The sequence below is a fragment of the Carcharodon carcharias genome, chromosome 2 (genome assembly GCF_017639515.1).
Source record: "Carcharodon carcharias isolate sCarCar2 chromosome 2, sCarCar2.pri, whole genome shotgun sequence".
NCBI classification, from domain to species: domain Eukaryota; kingdom Metazoa; phylum Chordata; class Chondrichthyes; order Lamniformes; family Lamnidae; genus Carcharodon; species Carcharodon carcharias.
This window is the reverse complement of record NC_054468.1, coordinates 159013137-159037977: the sequence shown is the minus strand read 5'-3', so window position 1 is coordinate 159037977 and position 24841 is coordinate 159013137. Positions and strand designations below refer to the sequence as shown.

Below are 24841 nucleotides of genomic sequence, written 5' to 3'. Positions count from 1 at the left end.
AAGCCTGTAGTGAAGCTTATTCAACTTATTCTTCAAGTTTTCTTCTTAGATATGCACCTTTTGAGTTAGGCTTCAATTGCTTTCAGTTTTTCATATCTTTTGATGCTATTCTGGGTTCATATGCATTTAGCTGCCACCTTTCATATCACTGTGGATCACCATGTTGGATTATGGTACTCTCTGATGTGATATATTTTAGAAACTCCCACCGCTGCCAACCATGTTGTACTATGCTGATAACGCTGATATCCCAGCACTGTCACCATGTTGTAATATGAGTTCTTTAGATGTCTCAATGATGAGATCTTGAGATTTGTATACTTAAACATGAACCATTGTTAACCTTTAACTGTTTACAGATCCCAGGTTACTGTCATACATGGTGCTGTTACCAACATGCAGGCTGGTTCCAGAGTGTTCTTTCTAGACTGTTCTGAGTCTTACCATGTGACTCTATGCATCATACTGTGGGCAGTCTTATTCTCCAGTCTCACGTTAACCCTTGCTCTGTTGAGCACCTTTACATTACCATAGCATACAGGCACATGCAACATCATACAACACAGGCTGCATAAACTAGCATCTTTGTCCTAAGAGTTAGCTTGTGTTATTCCATGCACATTTTGTGAATCGGCCAATGATAGTAGCTGCTGTCCCTGTACATGTATCAAGTTCTGCTTGAAGGGACAGATTGTGTTGTCACCATGAATCCAAGATTTTGCTAACCAGTTCCAGCAGGGTGTTATTTAGTGTGATCAGGCTGGGGGGGGCTGGAGATGTGACCCTATCCCATAACCATTGTTTTTGTGGCACTTATCGTCATGGAGATTAAGTTACAGGCACTGGAGAGATTAACATGCCTCATATACAGTTATTTTCAAATCTTCACACTTTTCCCTTCAAGAACAGTGTGAAGTGGTGGAAGCATATTCAGGCTGATGAACAGTTTGATATGCTGCGACATGCTGGGATAAATTCCTGGGCTTCCACAACCCCCACTTAAAGGGGTAGGGTACACCTGCTGGCTTAATTCATTACCTGCCATGTACTGGTAGATTGCCATGATACAGGACCTTCTGCCTCTTCCAAAATTGCTGGGAGGAGGGACCTCGTCAGAAAGCTGACAAGCTTCTTGGGGGCACAATGTTGTGGTCTTGCCCTGAATCTGGTCCTGCCTGTGCAGCCAAATGAAAATTCAGTCCTGTGCTTCTGCCTATAAAGCCATGTTTCTCATTTGCCTTTTTAAGGATCTTTTCAACTTGTCTTGCCACTCTCAAAGATTCGTGTATATACACCCCCCAAGACCTCACTGTTGCTGCATGTATCCCTTTTAAAATTGTGCTGTTTGGTTTATATTGTTGCTTCTCATTGTTCACTTCAAACTTTGAAGTTAAATTTTATCTGCCATGTGACTCTCCATTTCATCAATCTTTCTATGTCCTCTTGATATCTGATGCTGTGGTCTTCTTTGTTTTCTACATTTGAGTTCTGTGTCATCTGCAAACTTGGACATTATCCCTTGTATGTCTAAGTCCAAGTCATTGACATATATCAAAAAGAGTGGTTCTAATTGTGGGACATCTTTCTAATCTGGGAAACAAACATTCACCATTACTGTCTAATTTATGTTTCTTAGCCATTTTGCAAACAAGTCTGTTATATGGTACTTTACCAAACACCTTTTAAAACACCATATCAAATTGCAGCCCTCTCCATTACATTATCAAATAACTCAATCAAGTTAGTCAAATATGACTTGCCTTTAACAAATTCATGCTGACATGTTATTTATTAATTGCCACTTGGAAATATATGGATTAATTTTGTCTCAGGTTCTTGTTTCTAAGTTTCTTCACTACAGCTTTTAGGCGGATTGTCCTGTAGTTATCATGTTTATTCTCCTTTTCTGAGCAGGGATGTACTATTTACAATTTAAGTGCTTTGGCGTCACTCCCATACTCAAAGAGGATTGAAACATTGTGGACAAAGTTTCTGCAATTTCTACCCTACTCCCCTCAACAACTTATGATGTAGTGGGTGGCTTTTCTAATCATGTCATTCTGCAGGAAGCTTTTATACAAACCTAAAATAATTGCTACAGCATATACTCGTATAAAAGTTGAATTTTTGAGACCAATTTTTTTAGGCCAAAAGTCATGGAGTGACTTTTACACAGGTAATGCTTTGAGGGTTTGGCATGCGGGCTTGATTCACAGGCAAAGAAGACTGTCACAAAGGAATAAAGTAAAAATGAACTGCACTAAAGAATTCATATTATTTCTCTAACATTTTTTTATAATGTAACACATTATATAGATTTTTTCCAATGAATATGAATGTATACCATAATCAATTGACCATAATAGTACACATTGAAATCCTTCAAAATTACTCTGATCACTATCTGAATCACTGAACAATTTATCCCAAGAGCCTGGTTGTATAACATCATCAAATGGATCTTCCTCATTGCCATTGTCGTCTTCATCATGATCAGTGGTAGTACCAGTAATTTTGGTATCATCATTCCACTAGTCTTTGGTACTGTTGAGCACATTTGATATTCTACATTTTAGTTGTGATATTTTGACAAAATTAGGATCAAGTTCATTCCGTGAGGGGCTCACATATTTCATGACCCAGATCTTCCTGTTGCTTGCCATTTCAGCACACAATCCTGCTCTCATGCCCACATGTCCGTCCTTGGCCTGTTGCAATGTTCCAGTGAAGCCCAACACAAACTGGAGGAACAGCACCTCATCTTCCGATTCGGCACTTTACAGCCTTCTGGACTTAACGTTGAGTTCAAAAACTTCAGACCATGAATTCTATCCTCGTCCCCCTTTTTATCCCTTTTTACAAATTCGTTTTTATTTTTTAATTTTTATTTTTTATTTAATTTTATTTTTATTTATTGTTTTATCCCCACCTTTTATCCTACTTTCGATCTTTTTCCCACCACTGTCCCCTTCTCCCTGCCCCCACAAGGGCCATTGGTCACTTGTTCATGTTGTTCTTTCCAGAGTGCTTATCCTTGTCCTGCTATTATCATATTCTGCTTTCTGACCTTAATGCCACCATCAGCGCCTCCTTTAGCCAGTACCACTGCCATTAACAACCTTTTGTCCTTTTGTTCATGACATCTTTGTCAATCTCCCCTTTGCCCCCAACTATTGCTGGCCTTCTATCCAGCTTCACCTGCTCCTCTCCCCTTAAACAGTATAAATTTCATCACATTTTTACTTCTCTTTAGCTCTGAAGAGTCACCTGGACTCAAAATGTTAACTGTTTTTCTCTCCACAGATGCTGTTAAACCTACTGAGTTTTTCCAGCATTTTCTGTTTTTGTTTCAGATTTCCAGCATCCACAGTATTTCGTTTTAATCTTCTCATGGCCAGTTGGCTTTACAGGGATTCACCGATCTTGTTAACAGTCTTGTTTGCTGGCATGTCAAAGTTCATCAATGTTTCATCCATATTTCCAATGCAGGCCATTCTTTTCTTGATGCTGGATGACAGTACGGTAGAATTTGATGATTTTATCGTTGAGTTCAAATCACAGATACTGTGAAATTTTCATTTTCTGATGGAGTACAGAATCACACCTTTTCACGAATCTTGTGCACCACCTGGCACTGGCCTTGAATTCTGAAATAGCATCGTTCTTCGCTTCTCTAAGGGCATTGAGTCAGATGCACCCGTAGGTGGTAATATGACCATTTTGCTAATTTCTGTTAAAAATTTCTTACACTTTTCTTCTCCAGTTTCATTAGGCTGCATACTTGTTATTCCTTGTCTAAGGCATCGTTATACCTCATGTGGTACACGTTAGTCTTATGGATTAACTGGGAAATTGCCACTAGAATTGGCAGTGAGAATATCTAAAGGTGCCATCATGTGCCTTTAAATTAATGAACCGTAGTAATTACCAGTAAGTAATTAACAATCTCAACACGGTTTGATCCCTGAAAACTAGGGTTGATTCTTACATGAGTTATATGAAAAATTACAGATTTTAGGCCACAATCATGGGAACTTTTGCACAAATGTGTACAGTATGTTGCATATTGTGTTAATTTATTTTATTTGTCTTCATTGTTGAAATTTCTTTTTACAACTGCTGTGAACTCCTGAGTCCTTTCACAATGCACAGTTATCATAACCTCTACAAAACTTGTTATACAGATAGTCCTTTCTAAACGTTCTAAAGTAGAAGCGAGGAAGGGTATGAGTCCATAGAAAACATTAAATACTCTTCTCAGACTTAACAGGAGTATTTCTCCTTCAGATTAGATCTCCAAAAATGGGTATATATTGGTTAATTCTGTATCTGTGCAATACGATTTTCAGAAATTAGTTGCATATGTTCCAATCACTATAATTAAAACATTTCATTTTATCCATTTTTGTTCTTGATGCCTCTCTGATTATTACTTTGCAGTGTGGCAGTTTATAATTTCAGAATCTTTCTTCTTGGATTGTCATCAGCTTGCTGGTGATATTGGTTTTCTCAATAAGAGGCTTAAGTGAAATGACACAACTCCTTTCCTTTAATATTGACCGTTTCTCTTAAACTTCTGCAGTTAGCAAACCAAGCAGCATGTTCCATTTCACCAGCATTTCTTGGGCAAGATATGAAATGCTTTTGTAGAAGCATTTAAGTTGTGAGAGACCTGTCCCAATGCCAATTACTTCGTGAAGATGTCATTAAGAAACCAGCTGAAAGCCAAATATGACCACCAGATTTCAGGAAGACCCTTATTTTGTGGGCCTTCCCAGCTGCTTGTCTTAGTGAATCCCAATAATTTTACATTTTGGTTTGTATCCAGCTGTGGGAATTCCACACGCGTGCAATAAATAATCATGTAAAATTGACACTATATGTGAAGTATTCAAAATAAATTTGTCTGTGTTCTACGTTTATCAGAGGATTAATTCACTGATGATTAGGTTTTTCAGGTAAGAGTTGTGGATTAATGAAAGTAAAAGAATTTCTTTCCAAAACATCCATCGATGATGGCAAGGCTAAATTCCAGTTTCAGGTGACCATTGATGCTGAATGTATGCTGTTGCAGCCTTCACTTGCAGGCTTGTAGTGAAAGGTTTCCATATGTTGTTCAAATCAGCCTGTGGGTGGTCAGATTATAACCCTTAATGTATGTATGTATGTATGAATGTATATGTATGTATGTGTGTGTGTGTGTGTCTCCTCCCATGAGACGTCTACAAATAAACTGTTAGCTCACGTATTGGCACAGGAAACTAGCTGTGGCCATGTCAATAACATTTTTGGTTTTTGATTGGCAAAAAGAAAAATGGCCTTGGAGTTCATTTTTAGGCAACTGAAAACCATTTATTTAAAAAATGTTCCCACCTCCAAAGTGAATATTGACAGTCAGAGGAAAGCACATTAAAAAGTTTTTAAGGTATATAAAATGTAGAAAAAATAAAATGAAAGCAAGAAGGATATAAATGGAATAGAGAAAGTGAGGCTAATGGAACTAAAAGGATTTTTTAACTAAATTGTTGACATATATTTTTATCCAGGATAAATAATGAAAGAACTCCTATTAGATAAGCATTATTATTGTAATTGTATTTGTTTTAGGGGCACACTATATCAGTTGAAAAGTTACAAAACTATTGAGCCGATGGAAAAGCTTTTCTTTTGTTGGGCCTGTCAGCAATCTAGGGGTAATTAGCTTACTGTTGGCAACGTTTTCTCCTGGTTACATCAGTTAGATTAATTGGCAAGAATTATGTGATTCAATATTTTTCAATGCTTAAGTATTGAGTTGACTTCAAACTTTCGTGTTTTGTTTTATTCGTTCACGGGATGTGGGCATCACTGTCTAGGCCCTTATTTATTGCCCATCCTAATTGCTCTTGAGAAGTGTTATTCTCAAAAAGATCAACCTATACATGTTATACTTGACACTAAGCATAACATACACATTTTTTTCATGTAGGGTTAATTATGTTGAAGTGCAGCACTTAATCTCCTCTGACCAAGACAAATTAGGCTGTCCCTTTGCTAAGCAGCTAGCTAGTAAAGCTTTATGACCTGACATGTGTAGGTGATGCTACTAAGGAATGGTTTCTTCAGTTGCCTAAAGGTCTTTACTATTATGTCTGAATCCTCTTTAAGGTTGCAAAAATAATAGAACTAAAAATTCCTTTCCCCCATGACCATCTCCTTCCTGATGGCTATGTCCAGCCACCACTCTGTTGACCAGGTGGAACTTGCTCTGTGGAAAATTGAAATACCTGTATTCTGTCACTATGCTAAAATCTACTGCACTATAAACATTTTAACATCATACTGCCACAGCTTCAATTTTGGGATTTAAGCAATGCAATCAAGAAATCAAGTAAACATTGATATTTTTGAGAACATGTTGATACATTTTTAATTGACTTCATAAAGATCCATCCCCACCCCCACCCCATCTGATTTCCCTCTTCACTGTCCTTCCGTACTTTGCCTAAGTGGCTATTCTCCAGATTTGAACAATAACCTGTATCACTCAATAGCAACCATCTGTGTCTCATGTCTAGAAATAGTCAGACCAATTCGAATGCAGCTCTAGCTTGTTTATTCTCTGGTCATTACTTCATTGTTCTTGCTGCTTGCAAATTGGTTGTGCCATTTCCTACATTACAAACGTGACTACACTTTGAAGTATTTTGTTGGCTGTAAAGTGTTTTTGGACATCCTGAGGTTCTGAAGGCATTGTGTAAATACAAGTTTGTTCCTTTTTTGACTGAAGTTCGACTTTGCTAACAAAATAAACACCATGCTGTACATTTTCCCTCCGTCTCTTGGGAGGAACTTATAGTGTGCTTTATATCCTTCAAAGTTACTGAGTAACAGCAGCAACTTATATAGAGCCTTTAACATCATAAACTGTTCCCAAGTGCTTCACTGGAACATTCTAAAACAAAATATGACACTGAGCCACGTGAGATATTTGGTCAGATAACCAAAGGCTTGGTCGGAGAGAGAGGTTTTAAGGAGTGCCTTAAAGGAGGAAAGCAAAGTGGAGAGGTGTAGAGAGAGAATTCCAGAACTTAAGTCTGAGACAACTGAAAGTACGGTCACCAGTGGTTGAGCAGGAATGCTTAGAGGCTAGAATTAGATGAGTGCAGATATATTAGAAGGTTGTGCAGCTAGAGGAGATTACAGAAATAGGGAGAGGCAAGGCTATGGAGAGATTTGAAGACAAGAATGAGAATTTTAAAATCAAGATGATGTAGGTTAATGAATACGGGGTGATAGGTGCACCGAATGTGCACCCCCTCACTCACCTCAACAGTGTTCTCCTGCCTCCCTCACCTCGACAGTGTTCTTCTGTCTCCCTCACTTTTTTTTATTCATTCACCGTGGGCTTCTCTGGCTGGGCCAACATTTATTGCCCATCCCTAGTTGCCCTTGAGGAGGTGGTGGTGAGCTGCCTTCTTGAACCGCTGCAGCTCATATGGAACACACATGCTCTTAGGAAGCAAATATCAGGATTTTGACCCAGTGACAATGAAAAAACGGCAATATATTTCTAAGTCAAGATGGTGAGTGACTTGGAGGGGAACTTCCAAATGGTGGTGTTCCCATGTATCTGCTGCCCTTATCCTTCTAGTTGGTAGTGGTCGTAGGTTTGGAAGGTGCTGTCAAAGGATCCTTGGTCAATTCTTGCAGTGCATCCTGTAGATGGTACACACTGCTGCTATTGTGCGTCGGCGATGGAGGGAGTGATGTTTGTGGATGGGGTGCCTATCAAGTGGGCTGCTTTGCCCTGGAAGGTGTCAAGCTTCTTGAGTGTTGTGGGAGCTGCACTCTTCCAGGCAAATAGGGACTATTCACATTCCTGACTTGTGCCTTGTGGATGGTGGACAAGCTTTGGGGAGTCAGGAGGTGAGTTACTCATTGCACAATTCCTAGTCTCTGACCTGCTCTTGTAGCCACAGTATTTATATGGCTAGTCCAGTTCAGTTTCTGTTCAATGGTAAACCCCAGGATGTTGATGGTGGGGGATTCAGATATGGTAATGCCATTGAACATCTAGAGCAATGGTTGGATCCTCTCTTGTTAGAGATGGTCATTGCCTGGCATTTGTGTGGTGTGAAAGTTACTTGCCACTTGTCAGCCCAAGCTTGGACATTGTCAGGTCTTGCTGCATTTGGACATCAGTTGCTTCAGTATCTGAGGAGTTGTGAATGGTGCTGAACATTGTGCAATCATCAGCAAACTTCCCTACTCTTGAGCTTAATATGGAAGGAAGGTCATTGATGAAGCAGCTAAAGATGGTTGGGCCGAGGACATTACCCTGCAGAACTCCTGCAGTGATGTCCTGGAGCTGAGATGACTGACCTCCAACAACCACAACCATTTTCCTTTGTGCTAGGTATGATGCCAACCAATGGAGAGTTCTCCCCCAATTCCCGTTGACTCCAGTTTTGCTAGGGCTCCTTGATGCCACACTCGGTCAAATACTGCCTTGATGTCAAGGGCAGTCATTCTCACTTCACCTCAGGAGTTTAGCTCTTTTGTCCATGTTTGAACTAAGGCTGTAATGAGCTGAGGCGGGGAACCCAAACTGGGTGTCAGTGAGTGGGTTATTGCTAAGCAAGTACCACTGTTGATGGCCCTTTCCATTACTTTACAGATGATTGAGAGTAGACTGATGGGTTGGCAATTGGCCTAATTGGATTTTTGTTTACAGGACATATCTGGGCAATTTCCCACATAACCGGATAGATGCCAGTGTTGAGCTCTACTGGAACAGCTTGGCTAAGGGCGTGGCAAGTTCTGGAGCACAAGTCTTCAGTGCTATTGCCAGAATATTGACAAGGCCCATAGCCTTTGCAGTATCCAGCGCCATCAGCTGTTCAAAATCTACCCTATTTAGCACGGTGGTCCCCAGAGCATTACCCTGGATCTCTGGATTATTAGTCCAGCGACAATACCACTATGCCATTGCCTCCCCACCTCAACAACAGTGTTCTCCTGCCTCCCTCATCCCCTGGATAGTGTGCTCCTGCCTCCCCCATCCCTCTGACAGTGCTCTCCTGCCTCCCCCATCCCTCTGACAGTGCTCTCCTGCCTCCCTCATCCCTCTGACAGTGCTCTCCTGCCTGCCTGATCCCCCCAACAGCGTTCTCCTGCCTCCCTCATTCCCCCCGATAGTGTTCAGCCTTCATCACCCCCGACAGTATTCAGCCTCCATCACCCCACCCCCCCACAGTGATCTCATGCCCCCCCACCCCTAACAATGTTCAGCCTCCCTCACCCCCTCTGACCCCACAAAAATCTCAACCCCGTTCACCCTCCTCACCCCTTGACAATGCTGACTCTTCTAACATCAGCTGGAGAGGAGCCAGGGATTCCAGAAGGTGAGTCAGGAGAGGGGCTGTGAGAGGGTGTGAGCACTGTCCAAAGAAGTGGGAGGGTGGTGATGAGCACTGTCGGGAAGGAGGGTGTGAACATTGCTGTGGGTTCTGGAGTGCTTTGATATTCCAGCTGATTTAGAGTCTTGCTGGGCTTTTTCCCTGTTATGAAAGACTCTAAGTAAATCCATGTAAGTATAGGGAAAACAGCCCAATCATGGTTCTGGCCAATCATGGAGCATTCCGGGCAGGGTAGAACCATCAATCAGAAGTTTGAACTTCTTGTGTAAGTACTGGGGATGTGTTTGTATCGAGACTTCCAATAGGTCTTGCGCATAACACTTGGGGGGTACCTCTTGTGTCTGACTATTCAGAGACCGAATTATCTGGGCTAATGCTTCAGTCTTCCCAATATTTAATTGGAGGAAATTTCTGCTAATCTGGTGCCAGATGTTGGCTAAGCAGTATGACAATTTAGCAACAATGGAGATCGAAAGATGTGGTGGAGGAATAATAGGACATGTCCCAATTCTATGGTGTTCAGCATAATTTCACTAATTCTGTGTATTTGTTTTATTCATTTGTGGGATGTGGGTGTTGCTGGCTAGGCCAGCATTTATTGCGTATCCTTAATTGCCCTTGAGAAGGTGGTGGTGTGCTACCTTCTTGAACCGCTGCAGTTGATGTGCTGTAGGTACACCCACAGTTCTATTAGGGAAGAAATTTCAGGATTTTGACCCAGCGACAGTGAAGGAAAGGCACAATAGTTCCAATAGGCTCAAGCGTGAATTGATGGGGAACTTGCAGATGGTTGTGTTCCCATGCTTCTGCCCTTGTCCTTCTAGGTGCTAGAGGTTGCGGGTTTGGAAGGTGCTGTCAAAGGAGTTGAGCTGTGATTTGCTGCAGTGCACCTTGTAGATGGTACGCAAAATTGCGACTGTATGTCGGTGGTGGAGGGAGTGAATGGTGAAGGTGATGGATGGGGTGTCAATCAAGCCAGCTGCTTTGTCCTGGATGGTGTCGAGCTTCTTGAGTGTTGTTGGAGCTGCACTCATCCAGGTAAGTGGAGAGTATTTCATCACACTCCTGATTTGTGCCTTGTAGTTGGTGGACGGGCTTTGGGGGAGTTGGGAGGTGATTTACTCGCCACAGGATTCTTAGCCTTTGATCTACTCTTGTAGCCATGGTATTTACATGGCTGGCCTAGTTCAGTTTCTAGTCAATAGTAACTTCCAGGATGTTGATATTGGGGCATTCAGCAATGGTAATGGAATTGAATGCCAAGCTGAGATAGTTAGGTTCACTTTTCTGGAGATGGCCATGGCCTGGCACTTATGTGGCATGACTTGCCTGGCACTTATGTGGCATGACTGTTACTTGCCATGTATCAGCTCAAGCTTGAGTATTGTCCAGGTCTTGCTGCATATAGACACAGACAGCCTCAGTATCGGAGGAGTCATGAACAGTGTTGAACATTGTGCAGTCATGGTGAACATCCCCATTTCTGACCTTATGATGGAGGGACGGTCATTGATGAAGCAGCAGAAGATGGTTGGGCCTAGGACACTACCTTGAAGCTCTCCTTCAGCGATGTCCTGGGACTGAGATGATTGACCTGCAACTACCACAATCATCTTTCTTTGTGCTAGGAATGACTCTAACCAATAGAGTTTCTGCCTTGATTCCCATCGACTTCAGTTTTGCTAGGGCTTCTTGATGCCACACTTGGTCTAATGCTGCCTTGAAGTCAAAGGCAGTCACTTTCATCTCAAGTCTTGAGTTCAGCTCTTTTGTCCATGTTTGGACCAAGGCTGTAATGAGGTCAGGAGCTGGGTAGTCCTGATGGAACACAGTTGAGACTTTTTCTTAGCTTTCCCTTTTGTAAATGAGTTCTCATCAATGAGTACTGGCACTAAAAAAACTCAAAACTGGAAGCAAATGTATGTAACATGAAATTGTAAGAAATTCTTAAGTAATATGTTGCCTTTAATGGCTCATCATATTCTATTATCATGTCATATGTCAAATCAGGTTATTGGTTATGATTCCTGGAATAGCTCGCTGAACCACAGTTGAAAGCAATGCTTTGATATATGCCACATATTTACAATGAAGTGAATGTTAGTCTCTGCAGATCTAAAATATACCTAAAAAAGTGCAGCACTTTTGTTTATATGAGGCAATTTTAAATTCACTGGATGGGGCTCTAATTGTAAGAGTTCAACAAAAACAGTTTAACTATCAAATGTTTACAATTTTTCTGGTTTTGATCGCTTTCAAATAGCGTTTTCTTTGGAAAGCAGTGAAACTGGGATAGTAGAGTTGAAAAATGTTCAATTCTGCAAGAGCTGTGTATTGATACAATTAGTGCTTTTTTTTTTGCAAAAATATACTTTATTCATAAATCTTCAAAAACATTTCGAACCATTTCAATATCACCGTTACAAAAATACAATCAGGTTCAACTTTTACAACATGAATCACAAGGTGTATCAGTACAAACAATGAATATTACAATCATTGGCAGACATTCATTTTAAGCTGTACAGCCTGAGGGGCTCTTTACAGTTCCCAGCCCCTCAGTGTACTATGGCAGAAAGGTCTTAGGCAGCGACCCTTCCCCATTGCGCCTTTATGGCGGCTCCCCAAGCTTAACTGTGTCCCTCAGCACGTAGTCCTGGACCTTGGAATGTGCCAGTCTGACAACTCTTTGTGCTGGAAAACCAACAAGTTTCGGGCAGACCAAAGAGCGTCTTTCACCGAGTTGATGATCCTCCAGCTGCAGTTGATATTTGTCTCGGTGTGTGTCCCTGGGAACAGCCCGTAGAGCACAGAGTTCTCTGTCACAGAACTGCTCGGGATGAACCTCGACAGAAACCACTGCATCTCTCTCCAGACCTTCTTCGCAAAGACACAATCTACAAGGAGGTGAACAATGGTCCCTTCCCCACCACAGCCACCTTGAGGGCAACGTTTAAAGGGGGTGAGACTCTTGGCATGTAGGAAGGATCTTACAGGGAGGGCCTTTCTCACCACCAGCCAAGCTACGTCCTGGTGCTTGTTGGAAAGTTCTGGTAATGAGGCATTCTGCCAAATGACTTTGTCAGTCTGCTCAGGGAACCATCCCACAGGATCCACCTCTCCTTTTCCCTCAGGGCCTTTAAGACGTTACGTGCCAACCACTGCCTGATGGACTTGTGGTCAAAGGTGTTTCTCTGCATAAATCTTCCCACGAGTGACAGGTGGTACAGCACGGTCCAACTACTTGGAGCGTTCCGCGGCAGCGTGGCCAGACCCATCCTTCGTAACACTGGGGACAGGTAGAACCTCAGCATGTAGTGACACTTGGTGTTTACATACTGAGGGTCTACGCACCGCTTGATACAGCTGCACACAAAGGTGGCCATTATTGATGTATGGTGGCCATCATACTGATGTATGAGGGCGATTTTGGGCACGTTTTTTCCCCCTTTATCTAGAGGCTTGTACATCGTGTCCCTGCGGACACGATCCATTTTCGACCTCCAGATAAAGTGGAAGATGGCTCGGGTGATCGCCACCACACAGGAGTGTGGAATGGGCCAGACCTGCGCCACGTACAGCAACAGCGAGAGTGCCTCACACCTGATGACCAGGTTCTTACCCGCAATGGAGAGGGAGCATCGCTCCCACATGCCCAGTTTCCTTTTCACCATAGACACTCGCTCCTTCCAGTTTCTAACGCGTGTCCTGGTCCCTCCGAACCATATCCCCAGCACCTTCAGGCCGTCAGCCCTGACAGTGAAGGGGACAAAGGATCGGTCAGCCCAGTTCCCAAAGAACACAGCCTCGCTCTTCCCATGATTTACCTTGGCTCCTGAGGCAGGTTCGAACTGGTCGCACATGTGGATAAGTCTGTGCACCGACAGCGGATCCGAGCAGAAGATGGCGACATCATCCATGTACAGGGAGACTTTGACCTGAGTGCCTCCACTGCCTGGGATCGTCACTCCTCTTATGCCCGGATCCTTCCTGATGGACTCAGCAAAGGGTTCTATGCAACACACAAAAAGAACAGGCGAGAGAGGCCAGACCCATGACTCCAGATTTAATAGGAAAGCTATCTGATTCCCACCCATTGATAGAGACTGCACTACTGATGTTAGTGTAGAGCAGTTGGATCCAATTGCGAATTCCGTCCCCAAACCCCATTTTGGAGAGCACATCCACCATGTAGGTATGCGATATTCTGTCAAAGGCCTTCTCCTGATCCAGGCTGATGAGGCAGGTATCCACACCCCTGTCCTTACATAGGCAATCGTATCCCTGAGCAGCGCGAGACTGTCAGAGATCTTCCTGCCCGGCACAGTGCAGGTCTGGTCAGGGTGAATCACCAATTCCAGAGTGGATTTGACCCGATTGGCGATGACCTTGGACAGAATCTTATAGTCCACATTCAACAGTGAAATGGGTCGCCAATTTCTAATTTCCTCCCTTTCCCCCTTGTGCTTGTAGATGAGGGTGATAATGCCTTTCCTCATGGATTCTCTCATACTGCCGGCCAGGAGCATACTCTCGTACACTTCTAGCAGGTCCGGGCCGATCCAGTCCCACAGAGCCGAATACAACTCCGCCGGCAAGCCGTCGCTTCCGGGAGTTTTACTCTTCTCGAAGGACTCAAGGGCCTCAGTCAGTTCGTCAGGAGTTAGCGCTTTTGTATTGATACAATTAGAGCTGCTTCAGACATCTAGCAACATCATGAACTGAAAGGCTCAGATATATTACATGGAAGATATTAGATATGTGGGAGTATCACAAGACAGTAATTGAGTCAATGGGTTCTCTAGCTTGAGAGTGAGTCATAAGCCTTTTATAATTGAGATTTCAATCCCTAGGTTAGATATGAATCTTGAGGGGGTAAAGAACCCCTTGGGGGTTCAATGTTCCAGCTTTATTTCAGAATTTGATTTGAATTTTGGTCACGTGCTATATTTTGTTACATGCTTATGCCAATAACTCTTCCCCCATTTTATTGGGGCAGGTTGACAATGTCAGTGGTAATGCAGGTGTACGCAGGGATAATCTACAGTTGTTTACATTGAAATTCTAAAATTCTAGGCTCAGTATGCATTTATGTAAATTGAAAAGTTGTAGCTATCATAATTCTGCTAATGAAGTGCTTTTATCTGAGCAATTTCTTGTTCAAGCACCAGTAACTTGCAAAAAATCAATTTGGTTTAACAATATTAAATGTTAAATATGTCTTTCTTGGCTGAAGGCAATTATAGAAAATGAGAGGAAAATTAATTTGTGGTTAATTGGTATTAACTTTATTTCAGCATGAGCAAGATGGATCTTTGAGCATCCACTTTCCAGCACCAGAGGGTGCAATCTGGGACAGCTCTTCAGAGTGTACTGCTCGTGTCTGTTTCCCTGACAACCAAGCAGCGATCATGACTATCAAACCAGATCATACGGTGGAAGATGTTCTGATTATGGCTTGCAAGGTATTTTTTTTTAATTGAGAGAAAATAATTTTATGAGCATGCTAAGATTATAAAAATGTTGCTTAAAGTTAACTGCAGATTTGTTAGTTCACTTCAGGATTTTTAGTTTACCTTGCATGCCTAACTCTTCAGATACAATATTTCAAATGTTGTCTATGCATTACTAGTTGTATGATTTAATTATGTGGTGTTGCTCTAATGTCACATTCATGACTTTGAGTCTGGCCACAGACTTATAGCTAGTCATAGGAAAGTCCTGCTCCCTAGCAATAATGCACTTATCACTGGCCTGGAAAGGAGAACTGAAAACTCAGCCTTCCAGCAGTGATGGCAATATGGCAGAGGCAATGGCAGTGTTTTTGATGGCAACCATTTCTCCCATCTCTGTAGACGGACCGTGAAATAAATTTGCGAGTTATTGTTTCCTGCATCTGAAGATAGTGGCATTACCACATTTGGCATTGTAATATAAATGGGGGTAGAATTTCTGCTTTGAGCACAGTTGACGATCTGGGTGCAAGCTGCGCCTTAAATTGCATTTGTTTTCAGAAGTAATTTTCTCTTCTTCCCCTCAAGTTGCTACTTAGCCATTTGTCTGTCGGCGAGCGTAAAATCCCCTGTGAACTAATACATCATGAAAAATCATTTTTTAAAAAACTTTTGCTTTGAAAATATTTCTTGATATATTTGAATTGTAACTTGGTATTGTTTGATTAATAGAGCTGAAAAATGGGTTTATCAAAAAAAAATCAGTGTCCACTCCAACTGTGTAACCCAACTTTGGGTAACTGAAAATGAATAAAAAAACAACCATTCACAACTTTTGCTAGTTAAACTGGTGTATGGTAATTAGTTTCTTTGCAATTAAAAAAAAAATCCTCAAATTTTTAAAATGTGCCTATTGGGTCCTTGCACCCAAAAAAATCCTTAATTTTATGAGCCATCTCAAAAGTCTGCAAGCTGGCAGAATTAGTGAAATCTCATGTTTGGGGAAACATGTGCTTAATTTGTGTGTGGAGCCTGATTCTATCGCAATGTTTTCTTTAAACTGGAACAAAAGATCACAGAAGCTCAATTTGTACTGGATCTAATTAGTGCTTGAAAAATTGCAATCTTTTGTGGTGACTTGGCTGACTTCAATCAAAATATACTGAAAGAAACAGTGCATGATATTGGAAACTCCAGACCATGGTATTATTTAATATGGCTATGGGAGAGTGAATGTGGATGTGCTGAGGGAGTGTTGTAGGGTTATTTGCTGACTTTTGGAGTCCTGTCAGACATTGGTGCAACCTCGACAGTCTACCAGAACAGTTCAGACACATACAGACTGAATAATTATGACCGTGACTTTTTTCTGTTTCCTATCTGATGTGTCGTTGTCAAAGTTACTTAGTGTGTGTGCTAGAAATAATTATTTAGCTTGGAATTTAACCTCTTTTGGCTTTTTCTCCATTTATAAACAAAACCATGTATTTTGCACCTTTTTATTATTTGTAGCGTATGTTAATTGTGAGGGGCCATTTTACTTTGATCTTGAATTGTGATAAAGTGAAGGCCAAAATTATTAACATGCTTTACTGTGAAACCTTTCAATTGCTGCCTTGATAGCCATTGCCTAAGATGACTTCCAAACTGTTTTATGCATTTGTGACTATAGTGGTTGCATGCACACTGGCAGACATTGAAGGTAAAGATTGCCCCAGATGGCCTAAAACTACAGTTTGATGTAATTCTGAACCATACTGACCATGAAGATCCCAGTGTTACCCTTAGGTCAATGACAACACTGGCATCTACCCAGCTATGTGGCAAATTGCCAAGGTATGTCCTGTACCCAAAAAGCAGGAGAAATCTAACCCAGCCAGTTACTGTCCCATCAGTCTACCCTCGATCATCAGCAAAGTAATGGAAGGAGTCATCAACGGTGCTATCAAGCAGCACGTGCATAGCAATAACTTGTTCACTGGCACCCAGTTTGGGTTCCGCCAGGGCCACTCAGCTCCTTACCTCATTTAAGCCTTGTTCAAACATGGACAAAAGAGCTGAACTCTTGAGGTGAGGTGAGAATGACTGCTCTTGACATCAAGGCTGCATTTGACTGAGTGTGGCATCAAGGAGCCCTTGCAAAACTGGAGTCAGTGGGAATCGGGGGGAAAACTCTCCACTGGTTGGAGTCATACCTAGCACCAAAGGAAGATGGCTGTGCTTATTGGAGGTCAGTCATCTCAGCTCCAGGACATCACCGCAGGAGTTCCTCAGGACAGTGCCCTTGGCCTGACCATTATCAGCTCCTTCATCAATGAACTCCCTTCCATCATAAGGTCAGAAGTGTGGATGTTCGCTGATGATTGCATGATGGTCAGCACTATTCGTGACTCCTCAGATACTGAAGCAGTCCATGTCTAAATGCAGCAAGACCTGGACAATATCCAGGCTTGGGCTGACAAGTGGCAAGTAACATTTGTGCCACACAAGTGTCAGGCAATGACCAGCTCCAACAAAAGGGAATCAGACCTTTACCCCTTGATGTTCAATGGCATTACCATCACTGAATCCCCCACTATCAACATTCTGGGGGGTTACCATTGACAAGAAACTGATCTGGACTAGCCATATAAATATTGTGGCTACAAGAGCAGGTCAGAGGCTAGGAATTGTGCAATGAGTAACCCACCTCCTGACTCCCAGCTAATTACCATGTACTCATTACCTTTTTCTTTTTGTAGCCTATCTTATCCCCAAAGCCTGTCTACCATCTACAAGCACAAGTCAGGAGTGTGATAGATCACTCCCCATTTGCCTGGATGAGTGCAGCTCCCACAACACGCAAGAAGCTCAACACCATCCAAGACAAAGCAGCCTGCTCGATTTGCGCCACCCCCACAAACATTCACTTCCACAACCACCGACACACAGTAGCTGCAGTGTGTACCATCTACAAGATACACTGCAGGAATTCACCAAGGCTCCTTCAGCAGCTCCTTCCAAACCTATGGCCAATACCATCTAGAAGGACAAGGGCAGCAGATGGATGGGAACACCACCACATGGAAGTCCCCTCCAAGTCACTCACCATCCTGACTTGGAATTATATCGCCGTTCCTTCACTGTCGTTGGGTCAAAATATTGAAACTCCCTTCCTAACAGCATTGTAGATGTACCTATAGCGCATGGAGTGCAGCGGTTCAAGAAGACAGCTCACCACCACCTTCTCAAGGGTAATTAGGGATGGGCAATAAATGTTGGCCCAGCTAGTGAAGCCCACATTCCGTGAATGAATTAAAAAAAAGAACTCTGCAGAACCCATCAATTGACCTGATAATTGCTGGACTGGGAAAGAGAGAGATAAACCAGTGTTCTTGCTGCTGGTCATCATCCAGGGCCCTTTCTAGTAAATATACGTGTGTGTGGATTAGGTGAGAGGTAGATCAAGCTTTGTTCTGATGGTCCCCATAGTAAATTAGTTGTGAACACTCACTGGATAGGTTTTTATTATTGATATGGACAGCTACAAGGGACATAACTGATTGAAAGAATGTGTGGATAATTACACCAAATATTTGCTCATTTAGCACCCATCCATTATTTCAAAAGAACTTTGTACTAGTGCCATGATCAGATAGTTATGTTACATTTCTCTCAAGATAATGTCATTCAATTTTCCCACAATTTCCCAGTGTTGAAGCTGTTTTAGTGCTCTGTCCTCTACTACCCACCCATACAAAATAGCTGTGAGGTTGTTATGGACTTGATTTTCTAGACAGGTTTCTCATAAGAAATAGTGAAATTTATTTACAGGGCTTCAGCAGCATGCTTCCATCAAGAACCACAGCTAGACACAAACTCCATCCGCAAGGTTCCCCATGCTTAGGGCTGATTCATTCACACTGTTGAGTGATACTACACAATACAATAAGTCTTAAAGCTGCAGTCACTACATTCCTCCCCCTTTAATTTTTTTTTACAATTTGTATTTACAAGAACAACTACATTCATGACATTACAAATATATACACTGGCTACGGAATTATAAGTTCCGTCTCTCAGGTGGTTTCCTGATATGGGCGAAACATTGTAGCTCCATGACTTTAGAATCTCGTACTGAATCTTCATTATCTGGAACTGCAGCAACATTAGGTAACCCCTTAGGCAGGTCAGTGTTATCCACTCTGACACAGGCATCTGGTATATCTATCCTTGGTTGATCAACCACAACGGGCACCATTTCTACAATGGTTACAGTTGGAACATCAGTTTGTCGCAGTATCCCCTTTCTTCTCAAATGATCCACGTGTTTTTGGGTGATCCGGCCCTCCGCTTCTATGCAGTACGACAATGGTTCAGTCACTGAAACTATTATACCAGGTAACCAACTTGATCCACCTCTGAAGTTTTGTACATATACTGGGCGGAATTTTCCATGTCCACTGGCATGATAGGTGGCATGAGCCGACAATATGGCACGATCTGTTTCATGACTGTGGGAAGGCAGGTCGCAACTATGCGCTCAGCCCGCCGACAGCAGACCACATTTCCCGCCATCGGTCGTCGGGAACCTCATTGTAATATGTCAGCATATCATTATCAAGTCATCCTGCCAGGCTCTTGCATCCCTTGCTGGATCATCCGTCGACGTCGGCAGGAAAGCATGCTGACGTGTTTCACAGCAGCACATAAGCGATGTGCACTTTGGGTGAACTGGAGATGAGAGCACAGCAATGTTCTGCAGAGCTCGCTAGGGTTGCTTGTTGCTGTGCAGGCGTCAGGGATGCCGGGCGGGGGTGGGGTGGGGGGGTTGGGGGGGTTTCGGGGTTAACTGCCGCCCTGCCTTGAAGGTGTCTTTTGAGGCAGAGGAGAAGTGGGGGGCAAGTGCAGCTTTGCTGTTGAGGTGACTGGTTGGGGGTGTTGGGCAAGGGCAGCCCTGCCATTGAACATAGCACACAAGCATTCGGGGGGAGGGGGGTGCGGTTAGGGTGGATGAGGGAAGTGGCCAAGCATTTGGGAAACGTAGATAGCGACCATTCCTCTGCAACTGAGACAGTTCAGGCGCAGCTGCGTTTTATGTGTTTGGAGTTGGGCTCTGATCTTATCTTCCCACTCAAGCAATGCAGAGGCATCAAAGTGCCACCAAGTTCTGCAGAGCTTCCCTGCCCCACCACCCTCCTTTACCCCACGGCACAGACTGTAAATCATGAGCATTTTAGTGGACTGCAGAGCAGTTGGACTGCACACATTGTACAATCGCCTCGCTAAAGCTGGCCATGTAGCAGTCACTGCTGGAGGCGCTCACAGCCTCTTGCAATGTCAGCATCCCAGTTTGGACCAGTCTCCCCCATGATTCAAGCTAACAGGGCAGCCATGCAGCGCGCTAATCTCTGGCCATCCAAGTGTTGGTCAGCACTCTCCAGGAAGCGTTAAGAGGCCTTCACACTTAACAAGGGCAGGTTCTTTGTATCTTCATGGTAACCATGTGTCTCTCTCTTTCATCCTGCAGGAGGAGTACATCAGGATCATGGAGCCTGGTGAACTAGCTGTATGCCTGATGGCCTACGGAGCATGAAGAAGATAGAGAAGGAAGCAACTGAGGCTCCTGGCTGCTCAGAGTCAGGAGCAGCAATCTCAGGAAAAAGGGGTGGCTGGGGCTCCTGCGCACGCCGCCCAAGAGCAATAGCGAGCCGTCGCTGGTCGGTGCCAAGTGACATCCAGGGCTGCCTTTCATTCCTGCAGATGACCGAGAACCAGTGTGATGAATACTGAACATGTATAGGGAACTGGTCCCTCACATTTGCCATTTACTGCAGGATTTGGTGCCACGGGGACATAGAGGGTAAACACTGCCAGTGGCTGTGAAAGTGACAGCGGCGCTCAATTTCTGTGCCAGTGCCTCCTTTCAGGGCTCCACAGGTGGAATCTGTGGGATCTCTCAAGCCTCCACCCACAAATGCATCCATGAGGTCTCGAATGCCATCTTCATGAGGGCACACAACTTTGTGCATTTTCCCTGGGATCAGGACAGCCAGGATGCAAGAGCGAATGGTTTTTTTAAAAATTCATTTGTGGGATGTGGGCTTTGCTGGCTGGGCCAGCATTTATTGCCCAACCCAGTTGCTCTTAAGAAGGTGGTGGTGAACTGCCTTCTTGTACCACTGCAGTCCATGTGGCGTGGGTACACCCACAGTGCTGTTAGGAAGGGAGTTCCAGGATTTTGACCCAGCAACAGTGAAGGTACGGCGATATATTTCCAAGTCAGGATGGTGACTGACTTGGAGGCGAACTTCCAGGTGGTGGTGTTCCCATCTGTCTGCTGCCCTTGTCCTTCTAGATGGAAGTGATCATGGGTTTGGAAGGTGCTGTCTAAGGATCCTTGGTGAATTCCTGCAGTGTATCTTGTAGATAGTACACACTGCTGCTACTGTGCGTTGGTGGCGGAGGGAGTGAATGTTCGTGGATGGGGTGCCAATCAAGTGGGCTGCTTTGTCCTGGATGGCGTCAAGCTTCTTGAGTATTGTGGGAGCTGTGCTCATTCAGGCAAGTGGAGAGTATTCTATCACACTCCTGACTTGTGCCTTGTAGATGGTGGACAGGCTTTGGGGACTCAGGAGGTGAGTTACTCGTCGCAGGATTCCTAGTCTCCGACCTGCTCTTGCAGCCACAGTATTTATGTGGCTAGTCCAGATCTCGGGTTTCCCACAGGTGCAGGGTGCAATTGACTGCACTCATGTGGCACTCAGACTTCCTTCACAACACATCGTGGACTACATCAACTGCTGAATGTGCAGCTGGTGTCCGACTACCAGAAACCCATCCTACAGGTGTGCGCATGGTTGCTAGGGAGTGTGCATGATCTCCACATCCTCAGTTGATCACAGATCCCTGGAGTCTTCCAGGGCCCGCAGAGGCAGCAGGGATGGCTCCTCGGTGACAAGGGCTACCCGCAGAGACTGTGGCAAATGACACCCTTGCAGCAGACTACAGCAGAGTGACGGTATAATGAGGCTTATGCTGCAGCTCGCAACTTGGTGGAGCAGACCATCAGGATGCTGAAGATGTGGTTCCACTGCCCGGACCAGTCTAGTGGAGCTCTGCAATACAGTCTGCAGAGGGTGTCACGCATCATCGTTGTCTGCTGCATCCTTTACAACTAGGTGTTCCAATGGGGAGACGAGCTAGCTGAGCTGGAGATGGAGGAGCTGCGCATTTCTGATGAGGCTGAGGAGTTCCTTTGAGGTGAGGATGACGGGGATGAGTTCCTTATACTGGCTAGACGAGTCCTACGCACTCGGGAGGCCTTCATAGCTGCCAGATTTGTGGAGGATGATGACGGCGTGCAGCAAGGTGATCCCACAGTTCCTCACATGCATTTGTGAACGTTTGACTCCAGTTTGGGTTATGGCAGTGCAAATACCCTCTGTGATAATGCTCCTGTCATGAAGACACAGTGAAGGCCCTAATAGTCGCTTGATTGCAGGAGGATGATGACGACATGCAATGAGGACACTCCATAAATCTTCACACAGCCTCTGAGAGTGTCTGACTCTTGTCTGGCTGAGGGCAGCTTGCTTGCGTTCCGTGACCAGGGTCATATCATAGAGATGCAGCCATGAATCTTTAGAAGCATCTGATGCTTTGTCCTGAGAAAGAGCACACATCACTCATGGCATGGTTGTTTGATGCATGTTGCATTGCTGGATCTTCACTTAGTAGAGAAGCGCCGACTTCATCGTCAGCACAGGACACAGGTCCAAATTTTCGCCGGCCTCCTGGATGGCTCTGTTTTCAAAGTCCATGAGCACCTTGATTTCGAGCATTCTGTCACCGGTCTGCGACCTCTCTTTTTGTGTGCCAGCTTGTCCTGCATGGATAGAGATGGGGAAAGTGTAAGCAGGACACCTGCCAGGCCAGGTGATAAGTATGCCTGGCCTGTATGGGTGTTGAGTGGGCCTATGGACGGGATGAAGACAATGATGGTGAGTATGAGAGAGTGAATGGTGATGTCCCTTGAACTGGCCGTGAGCGCAGGCCCTGTGGATGTGTGATGGGTTTGTGAGTGTGAGAATTGAGTGATGAGGAAAGTGACTTACCCTGGCGGAACAGAGGAGATCATTTATCCTCTTGCGGCACTGGGTGGCTGTCCCCTTTTGCGGGGTGTTGGCGCTGACCACCGCTGCCACCGCCTCCCAAGCTGGATTAGTGCTGTTGCTGTCCATCCTGTGGCCAGAGCAGGGGTAGAGTACATCTCAGTGGGCCTCCACGGCATCCACAAATCGCTTGAGAGACACGTCGCTGAACCTGGGGGCTGCAGTCGTCTTCAGTTTCAGGCCATGTCTATTGTGAAGCAATGGTGAGCTGGAAGCATTGATATGTGTGCTTGCGGCTGAACTTTAAGCATGGCACCCAGCGTGATGCAGCAGTAGGGTGATGGTGGGTGGGCTCTCACCCACCTGCCATGGAAATGGTGTGTTTCTCAGGAGTGCATAAATAATGAGATGGGATCAGAACGATACGGCGGGAAAACTGCCTTCGCAGCTGATGGGTAAAATATCGTTTTACCCATTTGTTACCGCACTTAGTGCAAATTTGGGAAAATTCTGCCTACTGTTTCAGCGACAGTAAATTCTCGCTCTCGACTATGCAAGTCATGAGTCACTTTTTGATTCCCTGTTCTCTATCTTCCCCTTCAAATTGGGAAGTACCAGGCTTTAATCTCCTACGAAGGTGGCGCTTCATAAATAATTCTGAAGGTGTTGAACCTGTAGTAATGTGGGGGGTTGTTCTATAGTGAAACAAGAAACATAAAAGTTTAGTTTCTGATGACCGTCCCAATAATTTTTCTGTCTCAACTTTATAAGTTTGTGCTGCCCTCACGGCCAATCCGTTAGACAATGAATGATATGGTGTTTGATACCATGTAGTCTCACAAATCTTTGAAATTCAGAACTAGTAAATGCAAGTACCATATATAAAAACAAAAAAATTGCAGATGCTGGAAATCCAAAACAAAACAGAATTACCTGGAAAAACTCAGCAGGTCTGGCAGCATCAGTGGAGAAGAAAAGAGTTGACGTTTCGAGTCCTCATGACCCTTCAACAGAACTGTTCTGTTGAAGGGTCATGAGGACTCGAAACGTCAACTCTTTTCTTCTCCACCGATGCTGCCAGACCTGCTGAGTTTTTCTACGTAATTCTGTTTTGTAACGCAAGTACCATTGTCTGAGACAATGACAAACCATGTATAGAAAACTTTGGCGTAACCTTTCTATATTCGCATTTGATGTTGGCAGTCTAACTTCGTATGAAGCAAGCTCTCCATTGTCCTCTGGAAAATTGTGCAGGCCGAAGAAACACCGAAAGGCAGGCATGTGTGTTGATATAACCCTTTTTGTGTGTTTATGGTCACAAATCCTCTAGATGTATCATCCAGTTCCAGCTGCTGAGATGCATGACTCATATCTAATTTAGTGTACATTCTCCCTCCCTCTAATTTGGCATACAGATCATCGATCCTGGGGATAGGGTACTTGTCCAACTTGGCAGCCTTGTTTACTATTAACTTATAACCCCCACAGATATGGATGGTCTGATCCAGTGTCAAGACAGGGAACATGTGTGCTGTCCATTTCAAAAATTGAACTGTCTGAATAATACCCAGCTTCTCTAAACAGTTTAGCTTGGTGTCAGCCTTCTCTCTTCGGGCATCAGGCATAAGCCTGGTTTTAAAAAAAAGAGGAGTTGCTTCATTGTCAACATAGATCTTAGCCTGCAGTCCCTTGATTTTCCCCAGTTCCTCTCGAAAGGCCTGGTCATAGTTCTTTAGCAGCTTTGCTCTGGCAGTCCTCCAACTGTCAGCTGGGAAATTTCAGACCAATTTAGTTTAATTTCTAATCACGACCTAGAAGGCTTGGTCCTTCACCTTCCACTACAATCACAGGGAGGTGTGCTGTCTGGTGCTTGTAATAAACAGGCACAGTGGTA

General features: G+C 44.0%; 1 protein-coding gene across 3 annotated transcripts in view; it reads left to right on the top strand.

Annotated features, from left to right (window-relative positions):
• Window positions 1-24841, top strand: part of LOC121293889 (T-lymphoma invasion and metastasis-inducing protein 2-like) — a 385212-nt gene that overhangs the window by 210858 nt on the left and 149513 nt on the right. For all 3 annotated transcript variants that reach the window (XM_041217341.1, XM_041217335.1, XM_041217350.1), the window contains one exon: window positions 14699-14866. In XM_041217341.1, the coding sequence (XP_041073275.1) occupies window positions 14699-14866 (168 nt within the window). The remainder of the gene's footprint in view (window positions 1-14698; window positions 14867-24841) is intronic.